Source organism: Peromyscus eremicus, unplaced genomic scaffold (genome assembly GCF_949786415.1).
Source record: "Peromyscus eremicus unplaced genomic scaffold, PerEre_H2_v1 PerEre#2#chrX_unloc_1, whole genome shotgun sequence".
Taxonomy (NCBI): domain Eukaryota; kingdom Metazoa; phylum Chordata; class Mammalia; order Rodentia; family Cricetidae; genus Peromyscus; species Peromyscus eremicus.
The window spans coordinates 5,523,226-5,541,915 of NW_026734288.1; the positions used below are offsets into that span (position 1 = coordinate 5,523,226).

At 38.0% G+C, this 18,690-nt stretch overlaps 1 protein-coding gene across 1 annotated transcript; it reads right to left on the minus strand.

The window, feature by feature from the left end:
• Positions 1-1,143: 1,143 nt before the first annotated feature.
• Positions 1,144-16,276, minus strand: LOC131900946 (zinc finger protein 431-like). The gene is made up of 4 exons (XM_059252254.1): positions 16,181-16,276; positions 3,938-4,064; positions 3,673-3,733; positions 1,144-2,527 (listed from the first exon to the last, which is right to left on the minus strand). Exons 1-4 carry the CDS (start codon positions 16,274-16,276, stop codon positions 1,144-1,146), a joined length of 1,668 nt encoding a protein of 555 aa, XP_059108237.1.
• Positions 16,277-18,690: the final 2,414 nt, after the last annotated feature.

An 18,690-nucleotide genomic window follows, 5' to 3' on the forward strand; every position in this document is an offset into this window, starting at 1 on the left:
GATTGTTGACACAGTTTAGATTTTTTCCAAAATAACTAATTTTGTGTAATTGAATGTAAGTATGTGGCTTGAAATCATTACAATTCATATATATTCAGATTTCCTTTGGTATGAGTTTTTTTTCAGATCCTCAAAGTCTAATGTTATATTCAAAGACTTTAAGAGACCAATTACACACTAGAAATTTTACAGTTATAGGTTTGCTCTGTGTTGTGAGTAGGCATTACCACATTGATTACATTCATAGGGTTTTTCTGCAGTATGTGTTCTTTAATATACTTGAAGATGACTGAGCTGTGCTAAGGCTTTACCACACTGTTTACATTCATAGGGTTTCTCTCAATTATGTGTTCTTTCATTAAAATGAAGAGCACTATGATGAACAAAGGCTTTACCACAGTGATCACAATTGTGTGGTTTCACTCCAGTACGTGTTATATTATACCTTTGAAAATGAGTGTGATGAGCAAAGGCTCGCAGAACACTGATTACATTCATAGGGTTTCTCTCCAGTATGTGTAATTTCATGTCTTCAAAGATGACAGTGCTCTGCAAAGACTTATTCCCACTGATTACATTCATAGGGTTTCTCTCCAGTATGTTCTTTTATGCCTTTGAAGATCACTATGACATTCAAAGGCTTTACCACATTGTTTGTATTCATATGTATTCTTTCATGCAATTGAAGAGCACTGTTTTGAGCAAAGACTTTACCACAATGATTACATTCATAGGGTTTCTCTCCAGTATGTGTTCTTGTATGTACTTGAAGATGACTGGGATGTGCTAAGGGTTTAGTACATTGTTTACATTCATAGAGTTTCTGTCCCGTATGTGTTCTTTCATGCAATTGCAGAGCATTGTATTGAGCATAGGCTTTACCACACTGATTACATTCATAGAGTTTCTCTCCAGGATGTATTCTTTCATGCAGTTGAAGAGCACTGTGTCAAGCAAAGGTTTTACCACACTGATTACATTCATAGAGTATCTCTCCTGTATGTATTGTTTTATGTACTTGAAGATTATGGGGCTGTGCAAAGGCTTTATCACACTGATTACATTCATAAGGTTTCTCTCCAGTATGTATTCTTTTATGCCTTTGAAGATGACTATGACATGCAAAACTTTACCACATTGTTTTCATTCATAGTTTTTTTCTCCCATATGTGTTCTTTCATGCAAATGAAGAGCACTATGATGAGCAAAGTCTTTCCCACAGTGATTAGATTCATAGGGTTTCTCTCCTGTATGTTTTCTTTTATGTACTTGAAGATAATCAGGCTGTGCAAAGGCTTTACCACATTGATTACATTCATAGGGCTTCTCTCCAGTATGTGTTCTTTCATGCCTTTGAAGAGCACTGTTTTTAGCAAAGGCTTTACCACACTGATTACATTCATAGGGTTTCTCTCTTGTATGTGTTCTCTTATGTACTTGAAGATGACTGGGCTGTACAAAGGCTTTACCACATTGTTTACATTCATAAGGTTTCTCTCCTGTATGTATTCTTTCATGCAATTTAAGAGCACTGTGTCCAGGAAAGGCTTTACCACACTGATTACATTCATAAGGTTTCTCACCAGTATGTGTTCTTTCATGCAATTGAAGAGCACTGTGTTGAGCAAAGGCTTTACCACACTGATAACATCCATAGGGTTTCTCTCCAGTATGTGTTCTTTTATGTACTTGAAGATGACTGGGCTGTACAAAGGCTTTACCACACTGATTACATTCATAGGGTTTCTCTCCCGTATGTGTTCTTTTATGCAATTGAAGATTACTATGATGAGCAAAGGCTTTACCACACTGATTGCATTCATAGGGTTTCTCACCAGTATGTGCTCTTTTATGCCTTTGAAGAGCATTGTGTTGAGCAAAGGCTTTACCACACTGATTACATTCATAGGGTTTCTCTCCTGTATGTGTTCTTTCATGCAATTGAAGATTACTATGACGAGAAAAAGCTTTACTACACTGATTACATTCATAGGGTTTCTCTCCAGTATGTGTTCTTTCATGCCTTTGAAGAGCATTGTGTTGAGCAAAGGCTTTACCACACTGATTACATACATGGGGTTTCTCTCCAGTATGTGTTCTTTCATGCCTTTGAAGAGCACTGTTTTGAGCAAAGGCTTTTCCACACTGATTACATTCATAGGGTTTCACTCCATTATGTGTTTTTTTATGTACTTCAAGATGACTGGACTGTGTGAAGGCTTTACCACATTGTTTACATTCATAGGGTTTCTCTCCAAGGTGTGTTCTTCTATGCAACTGAAGAACTATCCAATGAGCAAAGGCTTTGCCACATTGACTACATTCATAAAGTCTTTTAACGGTATGTGTAGTTTCATGCCTTTGAAGATGACAGTGTTGTGCAAAGGTTTTACCATATTGAGTATATTCATAGGATTTCTGTCCAGGATGTGTTTTTTCATGCCGTTGAGGATGATTATGACATACAAAGGCTTTACAACAATCAGTATAGTCATGTGATTTCTCTGAAGTATGACTTTTTTCATGCCTGCAAGAATAATTGAAACATTTAAAAGCTTTCCTACATTCATTATATTGTTGAGTCTTTATATCTGCATGAATTAATTTTACAATTTGGTCTAAACATAAAGAGAACTGTGATCTTAAGGTTTTAACAAGTTGTTTACACTCATGTTGTTCCCCTGCATTAAGGTTGACTTTGTATATTTGAACATGCCTGTGATGGTAAGAGCCTTTATTACCTGGCTCATATTTATGGCATCATTTTTCTCTGAGGTTTTTCACATATTTGAAGAGAAATGGGAGAATTTGGACATTTACCTCAGTTATTCCATTGATAAATTTTCTATACTGTGAGTCATGCTACATTTTCAAATTTGACCAGGACAAAGAGAAGCATTTACACAGTCCTAGAACTCATGGGGCTTTTCTGAGGTGTGTTTGTTGATCTATTCTGAATGAAGCTGGAAAACAAATTTTTTGTAAACTTGAATCACATTCAACAATTTACTCAACATGGGACTACTATGTATTTTCTAATTGTTCTGAGATTGAGAGATGTAAACTGCTTCTCTCCAAATCCTTATGTTAATAGAGCTGGTATCCAGAGTGACATATAATATAACTATTAATGAAAGAATAAAAACAAGATTATTTCCACATTTCATTTACAGTTGGACTTTCTGTTCCTCATTGATATATGGTATAGGGAATAGTGTTTCTCTACAACAACTCCTCCCCTTTAACTTTTGACTCTAACTACCCATCTAACTAAAATTAGCAAAGACAGAACAACCATATGAGTAAATATACTATGGACTATTTGGTTATTACAAGGTTGTGTATATATTCTTATCACATATTCAATGAGTATATCTTTTGTAATATGAATACTATGAAACTAAACAGATTGTCAGTTGTACAGCATAGCTGTGATAAAACTATTATTCCAATGGTATTTTCTTCTAAGACATTTATTTTTTGTCAGCCTTCTTAAAAGAATCAATTACAAACACAATTCACTTACCTGCTATTGAGGTAAATGTGTTTATGAGCATTTAACGATCACTGATGCATTTTAAGCTGTGATTGTTTACATTGCTTCATTTCTTTAAAACTTCTATATATATATATACAGAGGCCCATTTCTATCAGCTTTTACAAGAAAATTACCTTGCATGATTTTGAGAACTTTGACAATGTTCTTCAACTTCAAAACGTTGCCAATTGTAGCCTAAAATATAGGAGAAGAAAAAAATGTATAAAATATTACAGGAAACTGAAAATTTTACTTTACTATCTTCACTGATCCTTACAATCAACTGTGATTTATTCACCTCACACTTCCTCATTCTCAATCAGAATTGCAGAAGAGCATCAACAACCAAGAAACTATTGTCCCCTTATTTAAAATGTGAAGGAAAATTTATAGTATTACCTATAGCTGTGAGGTTCATATAGGTCTCCATCATCACATCTTTGTAGAGATTCTTCTGTGAAGGATCCATCAATGCCCACTCTTCCTGAGTGATATCGACATGCACATCATTATATGTCACTGCATTCTAAAATATGCCATATATAAATATGCCATCCATATGTATAAAACAAAAACCATGATACAACATTGTAAATGTGTGCTTCTTTGACAAATAGCCACATAATTCTGATGACTGCAACATGTATTCTATACCTCACACATTATGATGAACTCATCTAATGATTTCACAAAGAAACTGAATAGGAGGATTACTTCTATTATTTCTGAATGCTTTGAATTGGACAGCATCTTGCAAGAGAAATGCCTATTAACCGAGATAGAGAAACAAGCAAACACTTCAACAGTACTGAGCACACATCAGAGAAATTGCATGAACCATTACTAACTACAAAGAAGTTTTGTAAGCTGGATGTATTGGCTCATGCCTTTAATCCCACAACTTAGAAGGTAAAGGCAGGTATATGTGTTTCTGAGTTGAAAGTTAGCCTAGTCTATGTAATCAGTTATAGGACAGAAAGAAGTAAATATTAAGAACCCATCTGCACTGTAAACTTTCATCAACAAACTAAAAGATAAGATGAACTCAGGGATTGTTTTACTGAAGTTTCTACAGAGTTAAGCATTTACTCTAGTTCTGTATTCATCTTCCAGAAATCTGAATTGTTCCAGTTTAAACTGTACTTGTATAAATCAAAAATTGACCACATGCTTGGTCACAAAACACATCTCAACAGATACAAAAATTTTGGAATAACCTCCTGAATCTTTTTGGACCATCATGCTTCAAAGTTAGATTTCAACAACAACAAAAGTTATAGAAAGTCTATAATCTCATGGAAACTGAATAATGCCCATGTGAAACACCAATGGGTCAAGGAAGAAATAAAGTAAGAAATTAAAGATTTCCTAGAATTCAATGAAAATCAAAGTACAACATACCCAAATTATGGGACACTATGAAAGCAGTGCTAAGAAATTTCATCACTCTGAATGCACACATGAAGAAGATGGAGAAATATACCAATGACTTAACAGCACAACTGAAAGCTCTAGAACAAAAAGAAACAAACTCACCCAGGAGAAATAGATGCCAGAAAAAAATCAAATTGAGGGATGAAATCAATGAAATAGAAACCAAGAGATCAATAAAAAAAAATCAATGAAACAAAAAGTTGGATCTTTGAAAAAATCAACATGATAGACAAACTCCTAACCAAAATAACCAAAAGGCAAAGAGAGAGCACCCAAATTTACAAAATCAGAAATGAAAAGGGAGACATAAAAACAGACAACAAAGAAATCCAGAGAATCATCAGGTCATACTTCAAAAACCTATACTCCACAAAATCTGGATAGGTATACCACAACCCAAAGCTAAATCAAGACCAGATAAACTTAAAAAGATCAATAACCCCTAAATAAATAAAAACAGTCATCAAAATCTCCCAACCCCCCCAAAAAAATCCCAGGACCAAATGGTTTCAGTGCAGAATTTTACCAGACTTTCAAAGAAGTACTAATTCCAATACTCTTCAAACTGTTCCACACAATAAAAACAGAAGAAACATTACCAAACTCTTTTTATGAGGCTATAATTACCCTGATAGCCGAACCACACAAAGGTACAACAAAGAAAGAGAATTACATACCAATCTCCCTCATGAACATTGATGCAAAATTACTCAACAAAATATTGGCAAACTGAATCAAAAAACACATTAAAAAATTATCCACCATGACCTAGTAGGCTTCATCCCAGGGATGCAAGGATGGTTCAACATACAAAAATCTGTCAATGTAATACACCATATAAACAAACTAAAAGAAAAAAAAAACATGTTCATCCCATTAGATGCTGAAAAAGCCTATGACAATATCTAACACCCCTTCATGATAAAGGTCTTAGAGAGATCAGGAATACAAGGAACATTCCTAAACATAATAAAGACAATTTACAGCAAGCCAACAGCTACCATCAAACTAAATGGGGAGAAATTCAAAACAATTCCACTAAAATCAGGAACAAGACAAGGTTGTCCACTCTCTCCATATTTTATTCAATATAGTACCTGAAGTTCTAGATAGAGCAATAAGACAACAAAAGAAGATCAAAGGGATACAAATTGAAAAGGAAGAAGTCAAACTTTCACTATTTGCAGATGATATGAAAGTATATATAATTGACCCAAAAATTCTACCAAGAAACTCCTAGAGCTTATAAACTCCTTCAGAAAAGTGGCAGAATACAAAATCAACTAAAAAAATCAATATCCCTCCTATACACAAATGATAAAAGGGCTGAGAAAGAAGTCAGAGAAACATCATCCTTTACAATAGCCACAAATAATATAAAATACCTTGGGATAACACTAACTAAACAAGTGAAGGACCTTTTTGAAAAGAACTTTAAATCTCTAAAGAAAGAAATTGAAGAAGAAATCAGAAAATGGAAGTATCTCCCATGCTCATGGATAGGTAGGATTAACATAGTAAAAATGGCAATCTTATCAAAAGCAATATACAGATTCGATGCAATCCCCATTAATATACCAACACAATTCTTCACAGACTTTGAAAGAAAAATACTCAACTTCATATGGACAAACAAAAGATCCAGGATAGCTAAAAAAAATCCTGTATAAAAGCATCCTCTAGAGGCATGCATCACTGTCCCTGACTTCAAGCTCTGATATAGAGCTACAGTAATAAAAACAGTTTGGTATTGGTATAAAAATTGGCATGCAGACCAATGGAATCAAATTGAAAACACTGACATTAATCCATGCACATATGAACACCTGATTTTTGACAAAGAAGCCAAAACTATACAATGGAAAAAAAGAAAGTATCTTCAACAAATGGTGCTGGCATAACTGGATGTCAAAATGTAAAAGATTACAAATAGATCCATATCTGTCTCCATGCACAAAACAAAAGTCCATGGGGATCAAAGACCTCAAAATAAACCCAGTTACACTAAACTTAACAGAAGAGAAAGTAGGAAGTACACTTGAACACATTGACAGAGGAGATTACTTCCTAAATATAACACCAGCAACACAGACACTGAGCATAACAATTAATAAATGGGACCTCTTGAAACTGAGAAGCTTTTGTAGGGCAAAAGACATGGTCAATAAGACAAAAAGACAGCATAGAGAATGGGAAAAGACCTTCATCAACCCCACATCTGACAGAGAACTGTTCTACAAAGTATATAAAGAACTCAAGAAACTAGACATCAAAATACTGAACAATCCAGTTAAAAAATGGCCTAGAGAGCAAAACAGAGAATTCTCAAAAGAAGAATCACAAATGGTTGAAAGATATTTCAATAAATGCTCAACATCCTTAATGATCAGAGAAATGCACATCAAAACCACTCTGAGATACTACCTTATACCTGTCAAAATGGCAATGATCAAAACCACAAATGACAGTCAATGTTGGCGAGGATGCAGACCAAAGGGAACACTCCTCCACTGTTGGTGGGAGTGCAAGCTTGTACAACCACTGTGGAAAACAGTATGGTGGTTTCTCAGAAAATTGGGAATCTATCTACCTCAAGACCCAGATATACCACTCTTGGGCATAAACCAAAGAATGCTCAATCATACCACAAAGATACATGCTCAACTATGTTCAAAGCAGAAGCTGGAAACATTGTAGATGCCTATCAACTGAAGAATGGATTAAGAAAATGTGATATATATATACACAATGAAGTACTACTCCTCAGAGGGAAAAAAAAATGACAGCATGAAATTTGCAGGCAAATGGATGGAACTAGAAAATATCATTCTGAGTGAGGTAACCCAAACTCAGAAGGAGAAACATGGTATGTACACACTCATAAGAGGATTCTAGATATAAAGCAAAGAACAATCAGATGGCAACCCACAGAACCAGAGAGGCTATATAGCATCAGGGACTCTAGGATGACTGTGGCTTAAAATAAGTTTTGATCTTACTCAATGAAACATTTCACTCTTAGGATAAGATTTTATACTGTATCAAGCTGATAATAGAAAAATAAATAAATATATACGTATATTATATTATATATATTATTTACCTATATATAAATATATATAAATATATATGTATAATTTTTATTTATTTTTCTATTATCAGTCTACCAAACTACATTATCACGGAATAGCAATTGCTTCTATTGTATGTGATTTTGAGAAAGTCTATGATGGTGAAGGCATTGTAGAACAAGAAGGAAGCTTGCTGATTAATTTCAACCACAAGACAGTATACAGAACAAACAGGAAATGTGCTGAAACTATAGAGATGCATATTACACTCCTAGTGAAAAATTTTATCCAGAAAGGCTTCTCCTTCTAAAGGTTTCAAAACAATAGAAAGAAATAACCAAGGAGAAACATGTGTCCAAATACAGTATCTTATCTGGGAGGGTTTTTAATCAATTACATTTTGACCCAAGTCATTAAGGCTTATGGTCATTCATGAAGAAAATGCATTTAGTTACTTCAGTGATCCTCATAGTCTGCAACAGCTCTGACACTTTTCAAATGTCCAAAGTCTCTCCTGACACACATGATGATCTCTTGACAGTGACTTCTTGTAAAATTTGTAGAGTTACATCTTTTTTTTTTTTTTTTTTTTTTTTGGTTTTCGAGACAGGGTTTCTCTGTGTAGCTTTTCACCTCTCCTGGAACTCACTTGGTAGCCCAGGCTGGCCTCAAACTCACAGAGATTCACCTGGCTCTGCCTCCTGAGTACTGGGATTAAAGGCGTGCGCCACCACCGCCTGGCATGTTACATCTTTTAAACATACAATGATACATAGTCCCATTCACATTCCAAAACAGTGAAATGGAGACACAGTGAGGGAAGGTTGAACCAAGGAAAGACTGAAGCACCACAAGACAAACAACAAATCCTGTATCTCTGTCTCAGATGCAAGGGACTTCAGTTCCAAATGGCTTAGATGGCCCTTTCCCTGCAACTTCCCATACATCTCTCTCTCTCTCTCTGGTTACTTCTACTCCCCATATGCAGCTAAGTCTACATGGAAGATGTCTTATAGCTGAGGTATCTAAACATCTTGTGGTCACAAAATGTAACCCAGGTGTGTGGAATACTATTTTAAGATGTGTTGTATTTGTGTATGCTGTGGAACATTTGTTTTAATGATGCAAAGATGTTTTGCAATTTTTTATGTTGCATTTGTTTAACTCTGTGAAGCTGTGATACATTGTCTGTCTAAAATACTTGATTGGTCTAATAAAAAGCTGAATGGACAATAGCTCAGCAGGAAACGATAGGCAAGGATGGCTGTCAGAGATAATAAATGGGAGAAAAAATCTGCATAGAAAAAAGGAAGAAGCAGCAAGAAAGAAAAAAAAGAGAGAGAGAGAAGACACCAGGGGCCATCCCCTCACCTACACAGCAAGCAATGGAGTAAGAAGTAAAGAAAGGTATACAGAATAGAGGAAGTTAAAATCCAAAAGGTGGATGTGATAATTTAAGGTGAGAAAAGCTGGCTAGAAACAAGCCAAGTTAAGGCCAGGCAATTATAAGAAAGACTAAGCCTTTATGTGTGCAATTAATTTTAGAACTGGGTAGCCAGACACCAAAAGAGTAAAGAGTTAAAAAAAGAATTAAAAAGCAACAAGCCTCATCCTTATTACTTCATGCAGTGAACCCTCCCAATCTCCTCACTTGATTTCTGTCTCTGCCAATCATAGATGCCTGCAAAAATGATGAACTGTAACCAGAGGCTAAGAATCAATGACCTTAAATTTTGATTCTCTCTTGTTTCCAGGACCAGCAAATGATGGGGGATCCAGCAAAGTTTGACTTCTTGATTGGGATGGACACTACACTAACATGCTTGGACCACAGGTGAAGCAGGTTTTGTATGAAGTTGCTTCATGGGACTAGAAATCACTGTGCTTACTCATTTCATAACTTCAAGCACTAGGTAAATAGAGCATTAACCTTAGGAGACCTTCCATTACCCTTCATGCTTCCATTTTCTGTATAATGGTGATAAAGTCTTTGAAAACCCTTGCCTTTTTCAGCACTTCACTGCCCTCTGAAACTACCTTCTCATTTTCAATTGTTTCTGCCTCTCTTGTTTTCTTCCACTGTTCACCTGAATGAGTCTATAAAAACACTCCAACACATTCAATATTCCATTTAAGAAACTAGCACATTATTTCTTAATTCTGTGTTAATAAATATCCTGGGCATTGACAGAATAAGAAATGATTTGGAGCCAAAATATGACACAAGTGACTCTTAGCCTAATTTTTACTGAGTCATTTTGACTGAAATTCTATAGCCTCAATCTCCATTTTCAGCCATTACTTTTAACATTCCCATATTCCTAGTCATACACAATGAACCAATAATGTTCTGTGTGAAACTTTGTATGATTTTTGCCAACTAAGGTCCTGATATCTTCCACATTCTTCCAAAAGACAACATTCTCAGGTTCTACCTAGCAACAAAATCACTGTTGGTGTTACATATTTTGTTCTAACTTTCTTTTATCTTGCTGCGATTAAAGCCTCTAACCAAAGACATATCAGGCAATGAATGGGTTTATTTGGCTGATTGTGTCAGATCACACTCCATCACCTTGAGAGATGAGGATAAAAACCCATTCTAAAAATTGAAGGCAAAACCTACAGGCAAAGATTGCTTTCTGGTGTTCTCTCCTGGCAGTAACTGTCTCATGCTCAGTTGGCTCCCTTTTCTAGCCCAGGCCCACTTTATTAGAGTTATTGTCACTGTAAGGAACATGTAAGACCTAGGGTGAACTGGAGTGATAAGCAATAGAATGACTTAAGTAAACCACAAATGGAGTAGGGATGAGCTATAATCTATGTGTGGAAGTTGGGATAAGACTAGAAACCTTGCCAGAAAGAGATATAAAATGAAGCCTCAGACCTGATCAACAGATCTCATCAGACCCTTGCATGAGATGTTAAATCCTGTCCCCAGTGAAGACATGGCTAACCGGAGGAAGGCTGACCCAAGATCCAAAGGAACAGATGTGGCGAGTCCGGACCTGTACACCTGGAGAGGTACTCCATTTCCATTTGGATGACAGGACAAATATTACTTGTAATCTTAATGTGTGAATAAATGAGTGTTATACCATGTTTGAATCAAGAATGATTATTCCTCCCCTGTAACTTGGGTATGTTCTTGCTACAGTCACCCTAAATGGAATAGCCATTCCTGCTACCCTAGGTTGTGGAGCCTTCTCATTTCAATCATCAATCAGCAAAATCTCTCACAGACATAACAGTTTCTGGCTATTATAAATAAAGCCTCTATGAATCTAGTTGAGCAATTGTCCTTGTGGTAGGGTGGAGGACCATTGATTGGGTATATGCCCAAGCTGGGTCTTCATGTAGATTGACTACCCATTTTCAGAGGATTGCATATTTATTTCCCACAGTGGCTGTACAAGTTTGCACTTGTCAAAGCAGTGACTCCCCTGGCTCCATGTCCTTGCCAGCATTAGCTATCATTTGTATTATTGATCTTCTTATTCTGGCAGATATAAAATGAAATCTCAAAGAAGTTTTAATATGCATTTCCCTGATGGCTAAGAATTTTGAACATTTCTTCAAGTGTTTCTCAGCAACTTTAGATTCATCTACTGAGAATTCTGTTTAGAGGTATATCCCATTATAAATGGATTATTTAGTTTGATGTTGTCAAGATTCTTTAGTTATTTATTATCCTGAGTGAGTCAAACATGGTATGACAAACATGGTATGTACTCACCTATAAGTAGATATACGGTTGAGCCGGGAGGTGGTGGCGCACACCTTTAATCCCAGCACTTGGGAGGCAGAGCCAGGAGGACCTCTGTGAGTTTGAGGCCAGCCTGGGCTACCAAGTGAGTTCCAGGAAAGGCGCAAAGCTACACAGAGAAACCCTGTCTCGAAAAAGCAAAAAAAAAAAAGTAGATATAAGTAGTTCAGTAAAGTACAATCACAGTAATCACAGTTAATCACAGTAAAATTCATAGATCCTGCGGGGCTAAAGAAGAAACAATGGCCCTAGGAGAGATTTGCATCTCTCCCTTGGAAGAGGGAATAGAATAGATATTTTAGGTGCACTGATGGCAAGTTGGGATGGGAACAGGAAGGATCAGGTGAGTAAGGAAGAGACAAATGAGGAGAAGGTAGGGAGAGATAACTGGAATAGGGGAACTTTTAGCAGGGGTTATGAAAATAGTGCAATGTAAACAACCTGGAACCTGGGCTGGGAGATGGCTCAGTGTTTAAGAGCACCGACTGCTCTTCCAGAGGTCCTGAGTTCAATTTCTGGCAACTACATGGTGGCTCACAACCACTTATAATGAGATCTGGTGCCCTCCTCTGGCCTTCAGGGACACATGTAGGCAGAATACTGTATAGATAATAAATAAATCTAAAAAAAAAATCTTGGAACCTATAAGGGTGACCCTACTTAGGATTCCAAACAATTAAGAATATGGAGGCTGAACTAGCAATTTTCTGTAACTACATAAGGCTCCAGTGATGGAACTGGGACACCAAGACAGCCACAGAACATTCAACTGAAACTTGACCTGCCTATAATGTATGCTGGATCAAGGGTTCCAGGCCACCAGCACATGAAATTTTCACAGTCCCTCCATTCCAATTAGTCTCGTCTGTCTTAATTCCCAACACTTCAATTAGTAAATGCTTAGAAATTACAAAATCACTCTTCCTACTAAAATCAAGTTCTGTTTTTTTTTTAATAATGGTGACCAGCAGCTTATTATCTACCCCCTTTTCCGCAGTCGTGTGCACAATATACTATTCCTTCTATTCTGGTCTGAAGGTAGAAACCATGCTCCAAATGCAAGTCCTTTCCTTTTACAACAATGGATATAAAATTGGATGAATCAAATGGGTAGTTTTTAAACCTAGAGGTGATACAATCATTCAATTTAAGATTTTGCAGCTGTAATATGGAGGAAACCAAGATCACTGACCTGGAGAGCAACACACTGGGACCATGGCCATTTGTGTCAACATAAGAGAGCTTGTGTCAGAAACATCTTTCTAAAATGATTAAAATGCAAGTGTCCTAGAATGAATATGCCTTCCAAGGGACAAATCACTCTACACAATTAAGACATTAATACGGAAAAAAATCTCTTTAATGAAAGCATGCATTCATCTCTGGCTAATGCTCAAAGAGGAACCAGCCTAGAAGAGATCTTGCATTCCCCATATTCCATCATCCTTGTGACATTTGGATTCAGGCTTCAGATTACACTTTGAGTAATTCAAATTGGGACCAAATACTGCAACTCCACCCACTTAGACAGATGGGAGACTTACACAGCAAAGATATTTCCAAAATTATTTCTTAAATAACCCAGTGATATGAAACAGTAGGATCTTCTTCAGTGACAGGGTTCTGAGGTGAAGGAGATGAGAAAGAGAGAAAATAAATGAGGTCTTGTACAACCTATGTCTCATGTCAACTAAGCACCTTTTTTAAAAAAGGATTTATTTATTTATTTATTTATTTATTTATTTATTTATTTATTATGCATCATACAGTATCCTGCCTGCATGTATGCATGCAGGCCAGAAGAGAGCACCAGGTCTCATTATAGATAGTTGTGAGCCACTATGTAGTTGCTGGAAATTGAAATCAGGACCTCTGGAAGAGGAGTAGCCAGTGCCCTTAACCTCTAAGCCAATTCTCCAGCCTCAACTAAGCTTCTTAAGAAGAATAGCCGGGCGGTGGTGGCACACGCCTTTAATCCCAGCACTTGGGAGGCAGAGCCAGGCGGATCTCTGTGAGTTTGAGGCCAGCCTGGGCAACCAAGTGAGTTCTAGGAAAGGTGCAAAGCTACACGGAGAAACCCTGTCTCGAAAAAAACAAAAACAAAAACAAAAAAAACAAAAACAAAAAAACAAGAAGAATAGCAACTTGTATACTACTTCCAGGGGGGAAACTGAAGAAAATGGATGACTTTTATGAAGTCAGCAGAAACTATCACACAATGGGATAAATTCATGATCTGAAAAAACCCCACCACAAAGGCCCTAGCCCTAGACCATTACCAGATCTCCAAAGCATATTTCTGGCTTTAGGGAAGGAGCTGTTCTATTGCCAACACATCAGACCCTTAGGGAAAGCTCTCAAGGCCTACGTCCTAGGTTTTAACTACCTTTTCAAGAATTTTCCTCCTCCCTGCCTGAGGGCATAAAGGAAAGCCTTGCTTCATCAGGCAACTCTGTAACACAATAGTGTTTTCCATTTATTTCTTTCCTTCATTATTTATTTATTTATTTATTTATTTATTTATTTATTTATTTAGGTTTTGTGAGACAGAGTTTCTCCATGTAGTTTTTTGTGCCTGTCCTGGATCTCCATCTGTAGTCCAGGGTGGCCTTGAAATCAGAGATCCGCAGGCTCTGCCTCTTGGGTGCTGTGATTAAAGGTGTGCACCACCACCACCCAGCTCTACATTTCTTTTTTCTCTTTCTTTATTTTTCTTTTTTCTTTCTTTTTTTTTTGGTTTTTCAAGAGAGGGTTCCAATGTGTTGCTTTGGAGCCTCTCGTGAAACTCACTCTGTAGATCAGGCTGTCCTCAAACACACAGAGATCTACTTGCCTCTGCCTCTCAAGTGAGTGGTGGGATTAAAGGCATGTACCACCACCACCACAAACCTTGTGTTTTACTTTTCAAACGTTTGTCACTTGGCCATAATGCTCATCTGGCAGAACTGTGCCTTTCTAGAGGAATTTTTTTTTCAAGGCAGGGTTTCTCAGTGTAGCTTTGCACTTTTCCTGGAACTCACTCTGTAGCTCTGGCTGGCCTCAAACTCACAGAGATCCATCTGCCTCTGTCTCCCAAGTGCTGGGATTAAAGGCGTGTGCCACCACCACCCAGAACTATGACTTTCTAAAGAAGAAATTGGAACTTTATGGCATGCCAGGACTTAAGGTTGGATGTGAACCTGTAATGCCTCAATGAGCAGCTTGTTAGATATTCTTTGATATAGGATTAGGCATAGTGGCTTGTGGTAAATGGGCAGTGTCTCCTTTGTAATGCTTTGGAGCCAAGTGTCTGGACAATACTGGTGAACAAATATGTATGCTACTGTCCTAATCTCTAATAGCCCTGGAGAATATACTTATTTTGTGATTTTTTAGGCAGTCCTCTCTCATCTAAATTCCATTTTGTGAGACTTACTATCTCCAAAGAATTAGTGAATCTTTTATATCACTAATTCTACTCTTCTATATTACACCTTAGTTGTGGAGTTCTACCCAACACATTAGATGCCTTTTACAATCTCCACAAAATTAATGAAAAAGGATCTTAAACATGAAAGGTAAATTCAAAGTGCTGAATCTCTAGAAGTTACTGGAGAAACTAGGCCTCTTTTAGTTTAAAAACGTTCTTTTGTGGAAGTGTCCCCAAAGAACCTGACAACACAGCTGCATGACAGGCTTAGAGGCCCAGACATACCTTCTGTGACAGGCTTACTAGCAAGCAACACCTGGAGTCAGGAAAAGAAATAAGCATACACCACCCAGGGATCCACCCAGGGATGTGGAAGCACCTAACGTCCCAAACATTCCAAGAATTAGATAAGGTGGCCAAATATCCTTGAATCTTGCACACACCTTTTATTTTTCAGATACCCCTAGATAATTGTCAGGCAATCAGGGTCCTGAATTCTGGAAATTTCCTCACCCCAACCATTGCTATTATAAAAACCCAATCCCACCTGAGCTCAGGGTTCTCTGCTCTCCCTGCTGTGTGGGACACACAAACAAAGGCCCGGAGCTTGAAAATAAAGGCTCTTTGATTTCACTTATGGGATACAGCCTCCATAGTGGATTTTTGGTGATCCCAGCAATCTGGGCATAACTCTTTCAAACAAAAAGAATGTTTAATTTGATTACAAATGTCTTTCAACACACAGCTCCCTGCTTCCCATTCTGTGATCAGAATCAGCCCACAGAGCAAAGTTATTCAGAGGCCTTCCCTGGGACTAGGAAGTTTCAAAGACCAAATGGGACCTCACAGGACAGGGATTCTGGCTGCAGGTTCCCACCCATATCTGGGGAGGCCCCACCACACTGTCTCCTGTACCTCATGATCTGCCCCACCCCATCTGAGGACAGCAGCCCCTCACTCACCAGGTTGTGGGTTCCCAGCTGGTCCATGCTCTCTGCTGAGCTCCCTGCAGCAGCACTCACAGCACAGTACACAAAATCAATGGTACCTTCTCCCATTTGAAGTTAATCCAGAAGCTGGCTGCTAGGTAAAGACATGAGACCATAGATGTCAGAATTATAGGTGTGTGCTATCATGCCTGCCTCTGTTGTCACTGTGGCCTTGAACTCACAAAGATCCAAATGAATTGTTACCTCCTGAGTGATAGGATTAAAGGTATGTGTCCCAAAACTATCTGGCCTCTGTGTCTAACTAGTAGATGGCTCTGTCCTCTGATCCCCATATAAGTTTTATTTGCTAGAGAACAAATAAAATGTTTTCACAGATGTTTGCTCTGTGACTTCACATTGAGATCGGGTGAACTGCATATACTTTTTATCTGGTGGTCACAGGGAATTCAAACAACCAGGAATGAAAGCAGGAACCAGATCACAAACAAGAAAGTAGGACTTTCTCCCATCAGAAAGCTGGGTGATGGCTCCATTGCTTTAGGAGATTTAGTCCTAAAATTCAGAGCAAATTCTTAGCAATAATAATAAGAAAAATTAGTCTTCATGGAAAGTTGAATGTTTTAAACATAATTGAGCTACAAGGAATGTGTTTGCAAGCACTTTTGTTAGCCAGGACATCCTCCTTAACGGGCAGGTGAAAACAAAATAAAACACTGCATTATTCAAGGTTCTCTGCATGAACAGGACTGGTAGAATGAACCTTCCATGTTTGTAAAAATTGGATTTATTAGAATGTCTCACAAGCTATGGTAGAGCTAGTCCAACCATGGCTGCCTACCATAGAAATATGAAGAGTTCAGTAGTTGTTCATTCCATGAGGCAGGAGATCTCAGCTGGTCTTCAGTACACACCAAACCTCTAAGGAAGTAGCCTCTAAGGCTAGTAAAGAATGAAGTTACTATCCAGTTCTAGGACAAGCAGGCAAAGAGAGAACTTCCTTCTTTAATATCCTTTATATATGTAGGCTGACACCAAGAGTTGCTATCCAGATTAAAGGTGCATCTTATTCTTTGTTGTGAAAGAACCAAGCAGACATCATAACAATCTACTCAGTCTTCTCTCAGAAATCAGATCACAATTTCAATTTCTTGAGAATTAAGCAAGCAGTTTCTGGGAGGGCTATGATTTATCCCTTTCTGCACATACTCTGACTGCTTAAGGTTCAGTCAACTGTTTACTGTCTGGGACTCCTCACCAACTTAGAGCTTTGTGCATGGGTCAATGTGAAAGTTCAAGGCCAGCCAGCCTCCATGGCAGCTCAAGGACAGAGCCTAAGCCACTGAGTCAGCCACCACAGTCAGTATGTGCAAGGCCAGCTAGCTCCCAGGAGAGCTCAAGGAGACAGCCTGAAACTTGTTCAAGCCTGCCCAAAAATGATAACTGTATCCCCCAACCAGTAAATTCAAAGGTTACACACTCTCATTCAATCATATAATGCCAAGGCTTGTACCACCCTGATTGTGGTTTTTCCAATAAAAAGCCCCTCCCTCCCCATCCTCCTTCACATAGCTAGCCAGTGTGTTGCACATGGACCAAGCTTGGGCTTCCTTGTTATCAATAAACCCCTGTTTGTTTTGCATCAGATATTGGCTTCACGGTGGTCTTGCTGGAGTCTCACTATGCAGCTACAACTGTTGATTGAATTTTTGGTGTTTTCAAGACAGGGCTTGTCTGTGTAGTCCCAGAACTCAGTCTGTAGACCAGGCTGGCCTCAATCTCAGAAAATCAAACTGCCTCTGCTTACTGAGTGCTGTCATTAGAGATGTGCATGACCACCAAGCAGATGAAGGTAGGTATCACCTGAAGTGAACCAGATTAATGATAGGTCTTTCTTGTTGTTGATGTTGTTGTTTTCAAGACAGGGTTTCTCTGTGTAGCTTTTGGAGTCTATCCTGGAACTCACTCTGTAGACCAGGTTAGCCTAGAACTCACAGAGATCTGCCTGCCTCTGCCTTCTGAGGGCTGGGATTAAAGGTGTGTTAAAAAAGGTTCCTTAACTTTAAACTTTTAATAAATACCCCTTACACATGCACCAAACTCTTTGGGTTTTAGTTATTCCAGACTTAGCCAGTTTGATTACCAAGAATAACCATCACAACAGATGGGACAGATAAATTGAAAAAGATTTCTTACCTGCAGAATGCAATGTGAGAATGGGAGTTATTTCTAAAACAAGCTTTTCCTAAACAAAAGAATAGTGGGGATGTTAATTAGGTAATCTGGACATGTTCCTGTAGAGTCCTCCCTCTTCCTAATTATGCTCAATTAACAAGTATGTGCTGAGGGATGGTCTGTATGTCAAATGCTCTGATTGGTCAATAAATAAAGCACTGATTGGCCAGTGGCCAGGACGGTACTAACAGAGAGGAGAATTGAGAGAACAGGAAGGTGGGAGGAGTTACTCTCAACACTGCCATGACAAGCAGTATGTGAAGGTGCCAGTAAGCCATAAGCCACGTGGC